General features: G+C 36.3%; 2 protein-coding genes across 2 annotated transcripts; both read left to right on the top strand.

Moving 5' to 3' along the window:
* Positions 1-3424: 3424 nt before the first annotated feature.
* babam1 (BRISC and BRCA1 A complex member 1) lies at positions 3425-6756 on the top strand. The gene is made up of 9 exons (XM_065241826.1): positions 3425-3581; positions 4580-4978; positions 5064-5122; positions 5207-5327; positions 5419-5497; positions 5593-5617; positions 5709-5838; positions 5997-6083; positions 6169-6756. Exons 2-9 carry the CDS (start codon positions 4586-4588, stop codon positions 6367-6369), a joined length of 1095 nt encoding a protein of 364 aa, XP_065097898.1. The 5' UTR covers positions 3425-3581; positions 4580-4585; the 3' UTR covers positions 6370-6756.
* A 3910-nt stretch (positions 6757-10666) lies between these two features.
* Positions 10667-17511, top strand: plvapb (plasmalemma vesicle associated protein b). Its single transcript, XM_065241821.2, has 5 exons — positions 10667-11279; positions 13040-13121; positions 13453-14141; positions 14227-14299; positions 16890-17511. Exons 1-4 carry the CDS (start codon positions 10896-10898, stop codon positions 14269-14271), a joined length of 1200 nt encoding a protein of 399 aa, XP_065097893.1. The 5' UTR covers positions 10667-10895; the 3' UTR covers positions 14272-14299; positions 16890-17511.
* The last annotated feature ends 91 nt before the right edge of the window (positions 17512-17602 follow it).

Here is a 17602-nt window from a genome sequence, read left to right as displayed (position 1 = left end):
TGGTCACACTTAAACTCAAGTCCCCCGAACACACTTCAAAATGAAGCCCTTAAAACTCAAGAGAAGAGACCTAAAACCAGTCCCATCTGTCAACTGGCTCTAAAACTCCAGACCAGCACTAATGAACGCAAACAAACCACAATAAACCAAATTATTAAAGAAAGTAAAACTTTATATTTGGATCATTGGGATAATGAAAGTAAAAACCAAAGTAAACTAGAATGTTATCGGGCACTAAACAGAAAATACAGTTTGTCAGAATATCTCTCCACTGTTAGAGATGTAAAGCAGAGACGAATCCTCACTAAATACAGACTCAGTGATCACAGTCTGGCAATAGAGAAAGGCCGACATAGACAAACATGGCTCCCAAAAGAAGAGCGAATCTGTGTCCATTGTGACAGTGGTGAGATCGAGACAGAGACACACTTTCTCCTTTACTGTGGTAAATATAAAGAGCTTAGAGAAAAATACTTTGACAAAATCTCAAAGCTCATACCAGAGTTTCATAACTCTTCAGACTCAGATCAAATGAAGATGTTACTGGGGGAAGACAGGCACAAATCAGCTGCTGCTAAATTCATTTATCAGTTACACACCATCAGAAATAATCCACAGCCCTGATCTTGTACAGTACTTTTATTTGACCTCTCATGTGCCTCCATAAATGTACATTTGTATACTTCATATGTTTATATTTCAAAGTCAACTTTATATTGTAAATATTCTCTGATTCTATTTTATTTTGCAGTAGTACTTCATCCATCACCCAGCACCTTAGCTTAATTGCACCTTAATGTTTGTTAATATTGTGTTATTGTATGTTTCTTGTTTTATGTATAATGCTTTGGCAATATTGTAAGTGACACAATCATGCCAATAAAGCTCTTTAAATTGAAAAAATTGAAAATTTTAATTGAGAGAGAGGAAGCGAGAGAGAGAAATTATGTCACATTAAGTTTTATCATATTTAACATTTGAATGTATTCATATAAAAATACATAAAACACACAAAGCAAAATTTTCAAACTAGTATTTGGAATTTGCTAAAAATGGAAAGTTGTTTTCTTAAATAGTTTGGCTGTATTGTTTAATCAAAAATAAACTAACATAATTAATATATCTACAAATTAACTCATGTTAAAAACTGGGTAAATTTCCACTGATGATTTTGGATGATATGTCCACATAGATTTTCCACCAACAAATCCTTGGCAAATTTTTATTCTATAGGACAAATTTAAAATTAATAATTGTATTTTTATTCATTTGTTAAAGTCTCACTGTGGTGAAAATCAAGCTTTTATTGTTGTTTATATGTTTGTGTGGTGCATTTAATATGGTTCAAGTCACATCATGTGCAAATTCATCATTCAGCACCATTGCTTATCCATAATATTTTCTAAAGACATCTTATTCCCACGGTTTGGAATCGAATTGGTTTGATACGTCATACACAACAACGTCATCTCATTTGAACTCACAAGTGCTGAACTTACATGCAGTGTGTAATAGTCTAACATCAGCGTCAAAAACAGTTAGTGCTGTAAACGCGTAGTTCACGTTTGCATTGTGTAACCGGACGTCATAACCTGAAAACCACGCCCACCGGGGGGGAAAACAATCCAACCGTCTCCATTGACTTTGTATTGCGAGAGGCTGCCTCCTTGTCATTTCTGGCTTATAACAAAAAACAGAATAATGCCTAAAAGCTGCTGTGTGACAATATGTACAGCTAACAAGCCAAAGAACCCAGAAATAAGTTTTTATAAGCTGTCGAGCCGTAAAACCCAGCTTTTAAGGAGAATAAAGTGGATCGCCGACTACGTTTCCCCGTAGTGGACGCAGTTCTGCTAATAGAAGTACTATGAAAAGTTGCCTGTTTCCACTTTTGTTTCTTTAAACGCTCGTTTTATGAAGTCGACAGCTTAAAAAAACTTATTTCTGGGTTTTTTGGCTTTTTAGCTGTACACCTTGTCACACAGCAGCTTTTATGTATTATTCTGTTTTTAATTTTAATCTGTAAATAAGTTTTTATAAGCTGTCGACCCCAAAAACGAGGGTTTAAAGACACAAAAATGAAAACAGGCAACTTTTCATAGTACTTCTATTAGTAGAACTGCGTCCACTAGGGGAAAACGTAGTCGGCGATCCACTTTATTCTCCTTAAAAGCTGGGTTTTACGGCTCGACAGCTTATAAAAACTTATTTCTGGGTTCTTTGGCTTGTTAGCTGTACATATTGTCACTCAACAGCTTTTAGGCATTATTCTGTTTTTTGTTATAAGCCAGAAATGACAAGGAGGCAGCCTCTCGCAATACAAAGTCAATGGAGACGGTTGGATTGTTTTCCCCCCCCGGTGGGCGTGGTTTTCAAATTTGCATATCGGCGCTCTGTCTCTATAGGTGTGTTCGACTTCATGCGGCGCTGCGCAGACCGATCGGCGGCTGACTTGAAGCAGTGCATTCCGGTTAGTATTTTTGTCCGACTTCAGCTGGCGCTGCAGGCACGTGTCTGTGTCATATGGTTTTTAAGTACCGCGAGAGCGTTTCGAGAGTAGCCGGCTAGCTCAGCCGGTGCAGCTTCTCCAGAGCGGCTGCCCGGAGTTGTGATGACGTAACAGCTTTACGTGATTGGTCGCGTCATTGATGACAACGATCACGTGCGTTTCAAGTTTAATCCAACCTTTAGTTCCACTTATAAACATTATAAATTCATGTTTTAAAACAGGAAAAAACACTTCAATATGCTTAAATATGTTATATTATGTCGTGTTATAAAATAAAAATGAAAATAACAAACTCTATTGGTATTTTAATAATATAGGCTTGTTTCCCGTTATTTTCGGGTATACAGTATAAGCAGCAATTAAAATATTCGATATAAAATGTTTCTGGTTGCAACGTTTTATTAAAAGGTTTGTTTTTATCAAATTCAGCTTTTAATTCACTTCATTTGCGATTAAAAACAAGGAAACACGGCGCACACGTCACTACGGCAAGCAGCAGGTGTCCGGCTTGACGGCTCCGTCTTCAGTTCCTCCCTCGACTGCAAGCGGCAAACCTCGCCGATCGGTCTGTGCAGCGCCGGATGATCTCGAACACACCTAATGTGTTCTAAACTACCGAAATTAGCATCTATTTACACGTACAAACGGATGGAGGTGGGACTAATTTACATATTCATATCTATGCTCCGAGCTATGCGGTTGAGTAGAGGCGGAGACTAAATCGAATATTCATAGATCGGCGTATACTGAATGAGGAAATTACATTCAAGCATATAGAAATTACTTGCAAATAAAACTTTTACATATGCAATTATGGTGCTCAAAGATGAGTTTTAAGTGATAAGAGAGACTTAAAAAATATCAATAGGTTTGCTGGTAGTATGATGAGTAATGGAGCGCATTTACACTCCAGTCCACTAGAGGCGCGAGTGATCACACACAGCGCGGATCTCTCCACACTCACCTCCGACTGTCAGTGAAACAAGAGAATCAGGAAGTACTGGAGAGGATCGTTGGATCAGTAAATCCAAAATTTTTGGAATATATATATATTTATTTTGTTTAATGTTTGGTAAGTTATTATTTTTCTATGTTGCATGTACTGTCTGTATAAGTCTAATATTTATTAACGCAGTTAGTCGCGAGAAATCACGATTGTTGAATCATGATTGTTTTGGTAACACTGTACAAGGTTGTTATTTGTTAAATTAATGCATTAGCTATCAATGAACAACACTTCTACAGCATTTACTAATATATTACATTATATTATTAAAATCAAACGTTTAACATTAGTTTATGCAACATGAACTAACATGAATAACTTTATGGACATTAACAAGAATATATTGTTCATTGTTTTTTTTGTTCATGTTAGTTAATGCATGTACTAATGTTTACTAATACAACCTTATTGTAAAGTGTTACAAATGTTTTATACACTCAAATATTAAATATCATTATTTCAAGCTTTATATTTTATAATATCCCTTTTAATATTGTCATTTTGGAAACTAATCTAACTTCGTTAAATTCTTTCTTTTCACTTGATTTGTTTTTATTGAATTAAACAATTTTTTTCCTTTTTATGAATCTTTAATATATTACAAAATATATGGGTCAAATAACAATGCTGTTTGTAACTTAGACAATAAATCAATATCAGACATAACAGCAGTTAGACTTTATATTTAAAATAATTGTCATATTACCTTTTTCAGGTTCACTACTTTTCTAACATCATTTGTCAAATGAGAAAATAATGAAAAGGTGATTTGTGGAGTGTTGGTAACATGGACAAATGAATTTTGTGCTTTAACTAAATGCACATACTGTTGTTTTCACATCATAAATAGGTCATTTCTCATCGGTTCCTCTTTTCGAATCTAATAAGGTCTTAGATTGAATTTTGCATTTACATTTTAATATATATTTCTCAACTGCGTGCACATGATTTTGGACCACCAGTATTGTATTTAACCCATATACATCTATAACAATGTATGTTAAAACACTATATATCTATATATGAGCTACTGTTTTATTATACAAGCTATTATATATATATAGGTTGTCATGGAGACCCCTGAGCCCGGTCAGGCCGATGGCGAGGAGCGGATGATGGATTTGAGACCCAGGACGCGGTCCAATCCTGAGGGTGCTGAGGACCGACGTAGCAGTAACGGCAGCCTGAATAACAGCCTGCCGTCCCCCCCGCAGCCGGCGGTAGGCAGTCGTGTGGAGGGAGAAGGGGAAGCAGCGAGCTCGGATAGCCCATCCACTTCAGCCACAACCATCACAGCAGCTGCACCTGCTGCTCCTGCCGCTGCTGCAACAGGCACAGCCACCAGCATACCCGTGATGGCGAAAGAAAGACCTAAACCCCCACAGTCCTCCCTGCCCACCCAGATTCCTCCACCTGCAGAGTTGCACCTTCGTGCTCCACGGGTCAACTGCCCAGAGAAAGTGGTATGTGTATCAATAAACACACACACACACGTGTATAATTTTGGTTGATTGAAGTCATTCAAGTCTTGCAATGTCTCTTAAACAGATCATATGTTTGGACCTTTCAGAGGAGATGTCTCTACAAAATTTGGAGTCTTTTAATGGGTAATGTTTTGTTCGCGTTTTGATCTCACCATGCTCTGGTAGACACATTTTTTTTTTTTAATACATTAATATTTGCATTTTCAGATCAAAGACAAACGCCTTAAATATTTCCCAGAAAATGATTGAGATGTTTGTGAGAACCAAGCACAAGATAGACAAAAGGCACGAATTTGCGCTGGTGGTGGTGAACGATGATGCCATGTGGGTGAGTGGACAAACCGCAAGCTGATGTTATTTGAGGTCACAGTTTCGTGCTGTAATTGATCATCGTTCCTTTAAATCTCTGTCACGCACAGTTATCAGGATTCACCTCTGACCCACGGGAGCTGTGTAGCTGTCTGTATGACCTGGAAACCAACGTCTGCGAGTCCTTCAGTATCCTTACACGTACTATTAATGACATTGTAGACTTACCCAAACCATCTGGTCCATGCCACGTTCACTTTACTTTACTTAACGGTTACCTGTAGATCTGGAAGATTTCCTCAGTGTAATGTGAGGAACAACCTTATTTGCATATGTACTGTGTATAAATACAAGGCTCTGTTATGGTCCTCTGATCATCTATGTCATTTTCCTCCTGTAGACTGCAAAAAATTGAACTTCCTCAGACGGAGAACGTTCAGACCATTCCACCTCCCTTTGTAGTCCGAACCCTTCTCATCTTTAGCAGGCATGCAGGAATGCTTCAGTTTAACCCCTCTGATGCAATTAAAGTAAGTATGTTAGTTTACAGTGCATGTATGCAGATTTAAGCAAATGCAAAAGTTTAACAATGCTTTTAAAGACTGAACTTGATGATATCAAGCATTGCATCTGCTTTTATTGGTGGACAAACCGATAAATATGTCCTTTCGGTTGTCTTTCTTTCTAGAAAATGCTCCAGTCTCCCTATTTTTTCTTCGATGTTGTTTATCTTCATAACGGGACTGAAGAGCAGACAGAGGACACAAGCTGGAAGGTATTGAATTTCCTATAAACTGGAAAAGTCATGTATGCATTTTAGTTTTATGCGGGGTAATAAAGACCCATGTCTGTGTTTTCAGGATGTGTATGCGTCCTTCAGCGAGTTGGACTCTAAGGGGGTGTGTTATCGGTTTGAGGTGTCACTGTGTGGTCCTGCCATCGAACTGCACAACTGCATGGCAAAACTTCTGTGCCATCCGCTGCAGAGACCTTTCCAGAGCCACGCCTCCTATAGCTTACTGGAGGACGATGACACGCAGGAGACGGAGGCCACAGTGTGATTTAACATAGCTGATTGCTCGGATATTACATACTCCAGCATTTCTAGAGACTATGAAGGGGCGAACAACTGCATATATGTGCACTATTTCTGTACTGGCACTGTTATTGCTTTTGAAATCTTAATTGTTTAAACAAAATCACACATGTAGGTCCTGCAATTGTCTACTATTACTGTGTCATAGTTATGTTACTCTTAGCACCAGCCAATGTCGACTTTATTCTATCTGCAACTCTCACACACTTGTGTCTGTTGGAGTTTACATATGAGCTGGTGTAAGTGGTGATCCATTGACTGGATCTTGACCCAGATGTGCTTACGCTGAAGTTTTACAGCATGTCGTAAATACTGTTTGGGTTCTGTTAAATAAATTTGATGTAAATACTCTGGAACTTATTTTGTGCTATGCAACCATGAATAGGAATAAAGGTGTGCTGGGATTTACAGAAAAGCCTTGACAAGGTCTTAAAGGCGCTCTAAGCAAATCACTTTGTTATGTTTTGTGTTGGTAGGTTTGCAGCAGGCACTTATTTTGACATGACACACAATGCATATAGGTTCTTATGATACACCGAAAACATATTTTGACACGACGAGCCATACAACACCCCGAACACAAATTTTGTTTCCAAAAAGGGATTGGCCACCACTGATAGGTTCCCTATAAACCAACAGCATTTTTTGACAGTCACATGTGGTAAACTTTTAAATACTCCTACTACGGGATTTAAGAGATTGAGACCAGACTTGGCCAACACGATGCCAAGACATTAGAGATGCTAAATTGCATTTTTGATTTTTGATATCTCGAATGCTGTTGCAATGGCATCGCATCAAATTTACTTTCATTTCAGGCATTTTTAAGGCTCTTGGCGTGCTTAGATTACCAGTGGCGTATTTACCCACCACGCAATTGCTTGGGGCCCTGCGGGCTTGGGGGGCCCCCTACTGGCCACAAGCAATTAACTTATTTAATGATTGCGAGTTTTAAAAAGGGGTATGGTAAGCATAGCTTCAAAAGTATGTTGCATTTATTCAGCCCCAAATCTAAGCCAATCATAAAAAGCCCACATAAAAGCATCCTTGCGAGGACGCATATTTAAGTTCACAGACGAAAAAGACACGAAAAAACACACCTCTGCTCAGCGCACACATATGCAAGTGCTGGGGTGAGCGCTAACTCGACCAGGGGCGTCGGACTGGGGGTACCCAGGGCCCGAGGCAGTGGGGGGCCCTTAGAAGTCAGTTAAATATACATACATATACATGCAATAACATTTGTATTTTTCGTTTCCCAGCGCGAGAACTCTCGCAGCCTCTTGTGACATCTCTCTGTGCACCTCATCATAACTGTGTTATGACACTCCAAGAACTAAAACACAATGATATCTTGTGAAAAAAGTATTCATTGCCATTATTATCAATAGACACAATGAAAGGACAGTCCTGGCTACATGAGCACCATGGCTTAACATTTAAATATACATTATATGCCAAATATCACAATTGATGTACCCCATGAGTACAGGAATCAGGGAACAACTTCTGACTTTAAAACCCAAAACAAGTACATCCATCCTTAACAGAAGTAATACACACGGCTCCAAGAGGTTTATTAGCTCTTATTTTCAGATAAAGACAGACTGAAAGATTCACACAGGGCTAAAACATGCACACAAAAAACAATAATCTAAAAAACCTTTGAACCCTTCAAGTGTATTAACATTACAGGTGCTGAAGTGTCAGCAACATCCACAAGAGGTCATAAGAGGACAGTTAAAGAAAACACTCATGACTGTTCTTAATTACTTTGATGAATGTGCCTCTGGGATTATTAACTGGAACTCTTTGTAATTTCGTCATAGTTCTCTTTGTTTTAATTCTTGTTTCAACTCTTTTAACCTGTGATACTGTATCCTGCTGTTTAGCAGCACCAAAGTTCACAGATAATAGTCGGAAGAGTACACGCAGGTCGTGTTTGTTGTGCTTTTAGTCCTCCTTTATTGTGTTAATAATCATTAGCGTGCCTGCAACCGCCTTAATTCTGGGAAGTATTTGTTCCACACCGAAAACAAAGTTGGGAGAAAAACGATCAAAACCATTTACGAAATTCTTAGAACGGATGCTTAATGAGGCAAGAAAACCCAACCCAAAAATGTAAACAACAAAAACAACAATATGATCAAACTGAATTTCTTAATTACTTTAATGTCACAGTTTACCTAAAAATGTACTCAGCCTCATGTCATGATTTACTGTTTTCTTACATCATATGAAGAAGATTCTGTGAAAAAATAACCTTGATATCTTTAATATTGAGTAAAGTCATTTCAAATATTCACTAAAATCATCCCTTGATTATTGTAATTCCTTTTATTGTGATATATCAAAAACCAAAACTACACGCTTACAGGCCGTACAAAACGCAACAGCATGATTCCTGACGGGAATGAGAAAATGTCATCACGCCACCCTCATACTAACATCTCTTCACTGGCTTTCCATCAATTTTAGAACTGAATATAATTTTACTAGTTTATAAATCACTCAATGGCGTAGCTCCTGCTTATCTGTCCAATCTCTTACATTTATATTCTCCCGCTAGAAGTCTTAGATCTGAATCCAAGCTCCTCCTCTCCATACCCAGAAAAACGAGAGGAAACCCATGCTTTTGAAGTAGCTGGACCCACATTAGATCGAAGTACTTATCTATTCTCTATTGCTTTTAGTTTATAATTTCTGCTTTGAATTTTATTCTTTAATTTGGATTTTGTTTATGTCTGTTTTATCTTATTTGTTGTGTTTTTTTATTTGAGCTTTTACCAGCACTTCCCATACGGCAAAAATAGAAATTTTTCTGGGCAAAAAATATTGTTTTACATATATGCTAAATTCATTTTGTAGAAATAAAGCTTATTTAAATATATATTTTTAATTTGAAATTAATTTTAACCTTCATATATTAACAGATATTTCAAAATGTATTTCAGGGGCAACAACTACATTCCTAATTTTGCAACCCATACAGCAAAAATAATATTTTTCATGGCCAAAATATAAATGTTTGCAAAGTATGTATGAAATCAAAACATTTTGCATTTGAAAATATACTTACATTTTAACCTTTTCAAACCCAGGTTTGTAAAGTTTTTCTTAGAAAATTTAAATGCGAAATGAATAAAAATACTTTAATATATATTTCAAAATATACAAAAAAATGGCCAAAATATATACTGGTGAAAAATTTGGCCATTTAAAAATATATAAAAAAATTATATTTAAAAATTATTTGCTGTATGGGTTTGGACGGCCTTTTTGGCTGTATTTTAAATGTCCTCTATAAGTAAAACCGAACTTGAACTCAAAATGTTTTGGGCGTTCTTATCAATGCAATAAAAATGAACAGGGGCTGTCAAACTCCCTGAATGACCATCAAACTACAATAGTCAATAAACCCTGTGTCTTCATAATTTCATGAAGCTCAGCAGCTAATTTTAGTTTTTGGGTGAACTATACTATTGTGTATTATCCAAAAATGTGTCATGCATTTGAGATTTCATGGTTCTTCAATGCTTGTCCGTCTTTTGCGAATTCAGCTTCCTGTTTTTGTCTTAAAACTCATCTGCAATCTGTAAGCGGATTTTGTGAGAACATTTAGTCATTCTCAAATACCCCCCATAAATTTAACTTTCCGCTGAGGGCGGCTTGGCAAGGAGACAATGGGCTGCAGGAAAACCCTTGACTTTCTTTATGGTCTCTCTTCACACTCTCTCAGACACGGCTGTCAGCTGCGAGCGTCATCGCCAGCCCGGGATCAAACGTGCTGCCGTTCCGTGGACTTCTGGGAGTGTTTGTTATTTCAATCTTGCGAGGAGGGCGACGGGTCACCATTGTTGTTTCTCCGATTTGACCGATAGTCTCTGCGGCACTGCAGGAAACGATGTCAGATAGGTTGTTTTCATCATGTGTGTTTATGAATCTGATCCGATCCAGGAAGCTTCTGCTGGAGTTGCCGCTTGCAGGAACATTGTTTGTTTTGGCTTCGGTGCTTTATGAATTAAACGATTCCCAAATGATGCCCGACACAAAGTTCAACTGCATTGAATGATGATAGATCAAGAACATCTGAACCTTCTGGAGATCGTTCATGATCTTCTCATAATATTTGTTGAAATAAATCTCAATAGTTAGATAGCAAGAAGATGTGTTGATGATGTTTGTATTGCTTATTAAGGTCTCATGTGACTTAAGAGGGCAATCAAAGGAGGAGCTCTCGTCTGAGATGAAGTGTAACCTCTTGAGATTTCCAGGGGAGGACCCGGAAAGAGCCAAGCTGCTTTACATTTATAAATACAGCTACCGCCCCACGTTCTACTATTGTTGACATGACATCAGCCACACAAGTGTGACAGCCACCCACCACTGAATATTTTCATATGCTTGGTTTCTTTGCATATTCTTTGTCTTCAAACGGTGGTTCTTGGGGTCACTTTTTCACCAACAAACATTGACCACTGAACTGCAGAAATGTATAACAACTACTCCAGAGCTACGCTTGGTCTGGAGGCCAAACGGATTCAGAGGGCGAAAGGAAAAAGTTGTGGCTACTACATGAGGATTGTGTTTTTCTTCTCATCTCTGATCCAGTCTCTCATCATCGTCAGTCTGGTGCTCTTCTTGGTTTACGGGCAGCCGGAGAAGACGGCAGAAGAGAAGAGAGTAGAAGAGCTGGAAATTGGCTTCAACAAACTCTTCACAGACAACACCAAACTCAGGAAAGAGAAAGCTGACCTCACCGGCGCCCTCAAAACGAAGACAGGAGAGAAGGACGCGGCAGATAAAGAAATAGCAAAACTCAAAACTGACTTGAACGTGTCGATCGCCAGGGGAAAAAACTGGCAGCAGAGCCTTGTAAGTCTTTAGTTCCTTGTGGATGAATCTCAACATGTCTGGGTCATATTTCACTCCACAATCAAAAGAGAAATACTTCATTGTGTCCATTACTCTTAAATATTGTTAGTCATTCAGATTTATGGTCAGTTATTGTATTAAGCAGGAAAACTTTATCAGATGTGATATAATAGTATATAATTGAGCTTTATATTGATGTATGATTTGTTAGGATATGACAATATTTGGTCGAGATACAACTATTTGAAAATCTTGAATCTATGGGTGTGAAAAAAAATCTAAAATTGAGAAAATCGCCTTTTAAGTTGTCCAAATGAAGTCCACACATATGACTAATGATAAATACATTTTTTATATTAAGGTAGGAAATGTACAAAATATCTTCTTGCACTGCAAAAAAATGATTTTCAGCAAAATAACCCAAAAAAATAAGTCTAGTTTTAGACCAAAAATATCAAATTTAAGTGATTTTGTGCATAAAACAAGCATAAAATAAATAAATCTGCCAATGGGGTAAACTGTAAAAAAAAAATTTTCAAGAAAGAAATTTCGTAGTATTTTTGTCTTGTTTTCAGTTAAAATATCTAAAAATTCTTAAATTAAGATGCTTTTTCTTGATGAACAAAATGACCCAAGAAAATAAGTGTAGTTTTTAGACCAAAAATATCAAATTTTAGTGATTTTGTACATAAAACAAGCAAAAAATGCGCAAAATCACTTAAATTTGATATTTTTGGTCTAAAAACTAGACTTATTTTCTTGGGTCGTGTTGTTCATCAAGAAAAAGCATCTTAATTTAAGAATTTTTTGATATTTTTACTGAAAACAAGACAAAAATACTACGAAATTTCTTTCTTGAAAATAATTTTTTTTACAGTTTACCCCATTGGCAGATTTATTTATTTTTTGCTTGTTTTATGCACAAAATCACTTAAATTTGATATTTTTGGTCTAAAAACTAGACTTATTTTCTTGGGTTATTTTGCTCATCAAGAAAAGCATCTTAATTTAAGAATTTTTAGATATTTTTACTGAAAACAAGACAAAAATACAAAAAATATTTTTCTTGAAAATCTTTTTTTGCAGTGTGGAGCATGATCTTTACATAAAATCCCAATGATTTTTGGCATAAAAAACATCGATATTTTTGACCCCAACTTTTGACCCGTACTGTATTGTTGGTTTTGCTACAAATATACCTGTGTGACTTATGACTTTTTTTTAAGAGCGTAAAAAGATTTAACCCAGGTGAAAAAGTACACTAAAATACACTTTAAGTACATGCACCAATGTTCATGCACTTATTTTGTACTCAAAAATAGTCTTTAGTACTTTAAAAACATCTTAGTGTACTCAACCATGCTATTTTGAGACACCATTCAGTATATTTCAATACACTTATAATCAGTTCAAGGTTATTTATACTAGTCAACATTTGAAGTAGATCAAAAAAGTTCATCAAAGTTGTCCTAAGACAAGAGCAGGTATTGATTTTAGGACAACTTTTATGAAAGGTTTTGATCCACTTTAAATGTTGCCTAGTGTAGTATACTTTATTCAAGTGCACTATGGTAGTACTGACTATACCTTAAATAAGTATATAAGTAGTGTATAACTTTTACACTATTATTTCGCACAAAAATAATAATGTTATTTAATAATACTTACAATCATGTATTTGCTGGTATTTTATTTAGTACATTAAAGTATACTTTAGTCATTGAAGTGATTTAAAGTATATTTGACTGGATGTTTTACAGAGTCAATGTGAGATGAATAAACTGAAACAGGCGACCACTCGAATTAATCCAGTCCCGTGTCCACCGAGCAACCCTCAAAGTGGTGAGTTTACTTCATACTTATAAAACAGCATAATACATCTTAAAACAGCCCAAGGTGCTTTGCTGGTTAAGTAAAGTACACTCTTAAAAATTCTGGGTTATTTTTAACTCGAGAGATGAGCCCAGACGTTTAGCTTATATTTGTTTATATATGACCCAACAATGGGTTGAAACAAGCCAGCATCTGTCCCATTTTGGTTTGAAAATAACCCAGCATTTTTTAGACTCTACCCTGATAACGCTTATAGACCATCATGCTTACCTGGTTTAAGCTGTTTTTAATGAATAACTGGTTATATTTCTGCAAGTGACCTGTAGTTTAATCTTCTCAGGTGATTTGAGGAACATGCAGAATCTTCTGGATCAGCAGAAAGCTCTTTATGTAATCCTTCAGAGCAACTTCAGCCAGACGGTTCAGTACCTAAAAGCAGAACTGGACAACACGGTGAAAGATAAAAACGAATACCACAGCACCACCATACAGCTCAGACAGGAAAACATCGATTTAAAATCCCAGCATGACATTTTCATCAAGAAATGCAAAGACGACTTCGCAGAATCCCTACAAGGCATCCAGACGGTCACGAGCTCATTCCTAACCAAGATCGACAACTTCTTCCCGCATTCACTCACGTTTCACCTCACCTGCCAGAAACAGCACGAACAATTAGAGAAGATTCGATCCAACTGCACCAACCTGTCCCGCCAGGTAGAGGACAAGTTTCAGAGTTACCTCGAAAGGGTGGGTCAACAGATATCGGCCATTCAGTCCCAAAGCAGTCGGCTGGAGGTACAGAACAAGCGCCTGACTGCCGAACTGAGCACGTGCACGGCGGGTAGGAAGGAAGATTCGGAGACGAGTAGTAAACGTTTACAAGACGCCCAGCAGACGTATGATAGACAACTGGAGCAGCTGCTCAAAGAACAAACCAGATTGAGGGAAGCCAAAGATTTACTAGACGCCCAAATGACTGTGAAAGACGCCACTATTATAACTATGCAAAAAAGCTGCGTACAATCGGTAAAAGGATTTTAGGCAATTATACTTGTTTCAATGTTGTAGGCCGTGCTGTATGCAATCTCTCACGCAAACTTTGTTCTTTCAGTCCAGATCTGGTGGCCTTCAGGCATCGGGACAGCAAACCCACTGAATCTTCTAGAGGACACTAAATGTTAAAGGTAAGGGAACGACACTGTATGAGACAAATTTAAAATGTAGGCACCACTCTGCCATACAAACACTTTTCAAAATAAAAGTGTTAGAAATAATCATTTTTATTTTTTATACTATTAAATCGAAGGTTCTTAAAAAAAACATTGCCTTCTTACTTTCTAATAGCCTGTAGGACCTTCCTCCACAACAGATAACATTGTGTGCAACAAAAGCACAACCGGCAACAGATGCCATAGGTTCTGTGGATGTTAAAGGTTCATTTTTAAAAAAGGGAAATGCTTAAAGTGTGCACTATAAAGGTGATAAATGATGATACAGAAGAACCATTTTGGCTGTATGGTTCCAGAAAAAAATGGTAACACTTTATTTTAGTAGTCCACTTTAGACATTTTACTAACTCCAAGTAACTTTGCAACTTCTTGTACACATCCAGTCATAGTTATAGATTGCCTGCTTTATATTTGCAAATATTTTATTGTGCTGATCACAGACATTCAACTGATTATAAGTACAAAACAATCTCATGGCAATTTGTCGATATATACTGTATGTCTCCCAACCTTTATCACTTCAAGGCCTCCTAGTTGCCCACAACCACAATTAAAGACCCCCCGACTCACAAAATTTTTCCAAATAAAATTAACTAGAGCTTGGAATGACTAGACAGACGGAATGACTAGACATGGCCCAAAAATAAGAAACATTTAATGCTTGTTTTGTCCAATTTTTAATAAATTTAAGTCAACTTAAGGCCCCCTTGGAAATCTGCTGAGACCCCCCGTTGGCCCAGCCCCTTGGTTGGGAAACAATGTTTTATGAGGTGGATAATTTGTATTAATTTACACGACTACATTTGTATGTTATTGTACAAAGATGCTTTTGCCCCATGTGTCGTTTGGGTTAGGAGTAGGATTGGGGGTGGGGTTTCATTATTGTTTTTACTGATAATCGTCTAATTTACTTTGTACAAATTCATACAAATTAGCCAACAATTATCTTTGCAACATGTTGACTTATTCTACTAACCTTAAACCCCCTTGTTGCCCTCAAATTTTTAAGTTTAATCAACTTGACTTTACAATTCATTTAAACTTTCTTGAGGAGTTGCTATAAGTTGAAATAACTTAAGCTTAAGCAACTCCTTACACTGTAAACCCTGATAAGTTAAGACTACTTAAATGATTTGAGGAAAGTGATTCTCTCAGTTTAGTTGAGTAATGGGGAAAATGATAACTCAGTTTAATTAAGTTGACCTCAACTCAAATAATTTGAGTTTAGACTACTTAAATGATTTGCGGAAAGTGATTCTTTCAGTTTAATTGAGTAATGGGGAAAATAACTCAATTTAATTGAGTTGCCCTAATGTGGTCTTTTCATTGAATTAACTTAAACATTAGAGTACAGCTAAATTAAATTTCCCATTTGTATAGTTATTTCCTAAAAGTTAACACTTTAAAAATAAATAATTTAAGATGTTTTTCACTTCAGCAGCTTTATTTGTGTATATTAACATTTAAAAATATATTAACATTTCATTCAATTATAAAATGCAAGACTAATCAAAAAAGTAATGAATTGTAAATTCGAGTTGATTAAACTTAAAATTTTAAGTGCAACATAGATTTTATTTTTAAAGTGTACCCTTAACAGTCCACTAATACTTTAATAAATGTTAGATGGCAAGTAGTTGCAAAGTTACTTATATAGTTATTAGACTGTCTAAAGTGGATTATCAAATAAAAAAAAATCTCTGTTTCACAAAAGGTTCTTTAGACTAGAGCAGTGGTTCTCAAACTGGGGTCCGTGGCCCCCTGGGGGGCCCTGAGATGGTGCCAGGGGGCCCCAGTTTTCTGACATTTTATAAAATAAATTAATTTATCATAAATTCTGTGTAATTAAATCTCAAAATAAGGTTACTAACCAACGGCACTACATTGTAAAATGTAATATGCTTTGTTACATTCAAATATTGTGTTTTGAAATGTTTTATGTCATACATTTTCTTTGGGGGGGGCCACGTAGGGATGCACTGTATACAAGGGGGGCCGCACGCCGAAAAAGTTTGAGAACCACTGGACTAGAGAATGCTTTTTGGGGAACCAAAACATGGTTCTACTACAGCATTGCAATGAAGATCTTTTTGTAGCGCCTGTATTTTAAAAGTGTTTGTGTCCACATGATCTTTATTGAAATCAAACAAATAAAAACTTATGTAAATATGTTATAAATGTAGGTTGATCTGCAGCATGACTGAAATCTTAAGAAATAAAAGAATAGATTTTTTCAGAAGGTCCAGCATGATGACATCATGAATAACAATCACTTCCTTATAGCAGATATTGTAAACTCTCCGGAAGCAGATTTATAGAAAGGCCTGTCGTAAAGGGATTTTGTATGACCCTATATAAGTAACAAAGGACAAAGCTGCCCTTTAAAGAGGAAAACATGTTATTTGGAAATCATTCAGTTGACGCATCTGCTAGACTAAATATACTTATATCAAATATTATACTATAACAAAACAGAGGAAAAACATGCTTGTTTGATGACACATCTAAAATAGTTATACGTGCGCGTGCCTTTTCTCTTCCACAGGTTGGGTGTGGAGAAGCGAATGATCCGAAACTCTGTGTTCAGAACGTCTTTGAGCCTCGTGCGTGGGACTTTCCTGTGTTTTGAGACTGTTTGTGATCTTTACTGTAAATAATGTTGTCGCTGTGGATCATTGTAAATTGTTATGTTCTGAAATGTTTTGTATAGTTATATTTAAGTGTTATGAGCCATGAAGTAGTTATAAGCTGTTGAGTGGTGAAGAGCTAAAAATGTTGGCTTTATAATTAGATGTTATAAAGCATGAGATGAAATCACAGTATTAGTTAATGTTGAACATTAAGGCGCGGTTTCCCATTGTTCCCAGTGTTTTGTCTCAATACTGACATCATTATTGTTTTATGTACGGTATGTTTGTAAAAATGACTTTGCCAAGTCCTAAATCTAAACCCTGTCCAGGAAACTGCGGCTAAGAGTGTCAGATTGTGTTAAATGTGAAAAAACACAACTCTTTGTATACAATATCCTTACAATTTATTATTTTAAATGTGTGTTTCAGTGATTTTTTTTTAAACCATTTGTAAAATTTAATGACATTCCTAAATCTGTTTGTACATTAAAATGTTGATCTGAGTCTTTAAATAAATAAACAAATTAAAAATATATATATTTTTTATAAGAATAAGTATGTACTGCCAACTTCACTGCTGTTGAATCACACACACAAATATATATATATATATATATATATATATATA

The sequence above is a fragment of the Paramisgurnus dabryanus genome, chromosome 14 (assembly GCF_030506205.2).
Source record: "Paramisgurnus dabryanus chromosome 14, PD_genome_1.1, whole genome shotgun sequence".
In the NCBI taxonomy this organism is placed as follows: domain Eukaryota; kingdom Metazoa; phylum Chordata; class Actinopteri; order Cypriniformes; family Cobitidae; genus Paramisgurnus; species Paramisgurnus dabryanus.
The sequence above is the reverse complement of the archived record's forward strand: the minus strand, read 5'-3'. Positions and strand labels throughout refer to the sequence as shown.

Coding starts and splice junctions, on each gene's coding strand:
- babam1 (XM_065241826.1), top strand. CDS start 4,586: ATGGAGACCCCTGAGCCCGGTCAGGCCGATGGCGAGGAGCGGATGATG. Junction 4,979..5,063: donor TCAACTGCCCAGAGAAAGTG/GTATGTGTATCA, acceptor TCTCTTAAACAG/ATCATATGTTTGGACCTTTC. Junction 5,618..5,708: donor GAAGATTTCCTCAGTGTAAT/GTGAGGAACAAC, acceptor TTCCTCCTGTAG/ACTGCAAAAAATTGAACTTC.
- plvapb (XM_065241821.2), top strand. CDS start 10,896: ATGTATAACAACTACTCCAGAGCTACGCTTGGTCTGGAGGCCAAACGG. Junction 11,280..13,039: donor AAAACTGGCAGCAGAGCCTT/GTAAGTCTTTAG, acceptor GATGTTTTACAG/AGTCAATGTGAGATGAATAA. Junction 13,122..13,452: donor ACCGAGCAACCCTCAAAGTG/GTGAGTTTACTT, acceptor TAATCTTCTCAG/GTGATTTGAGGAACATGCAG.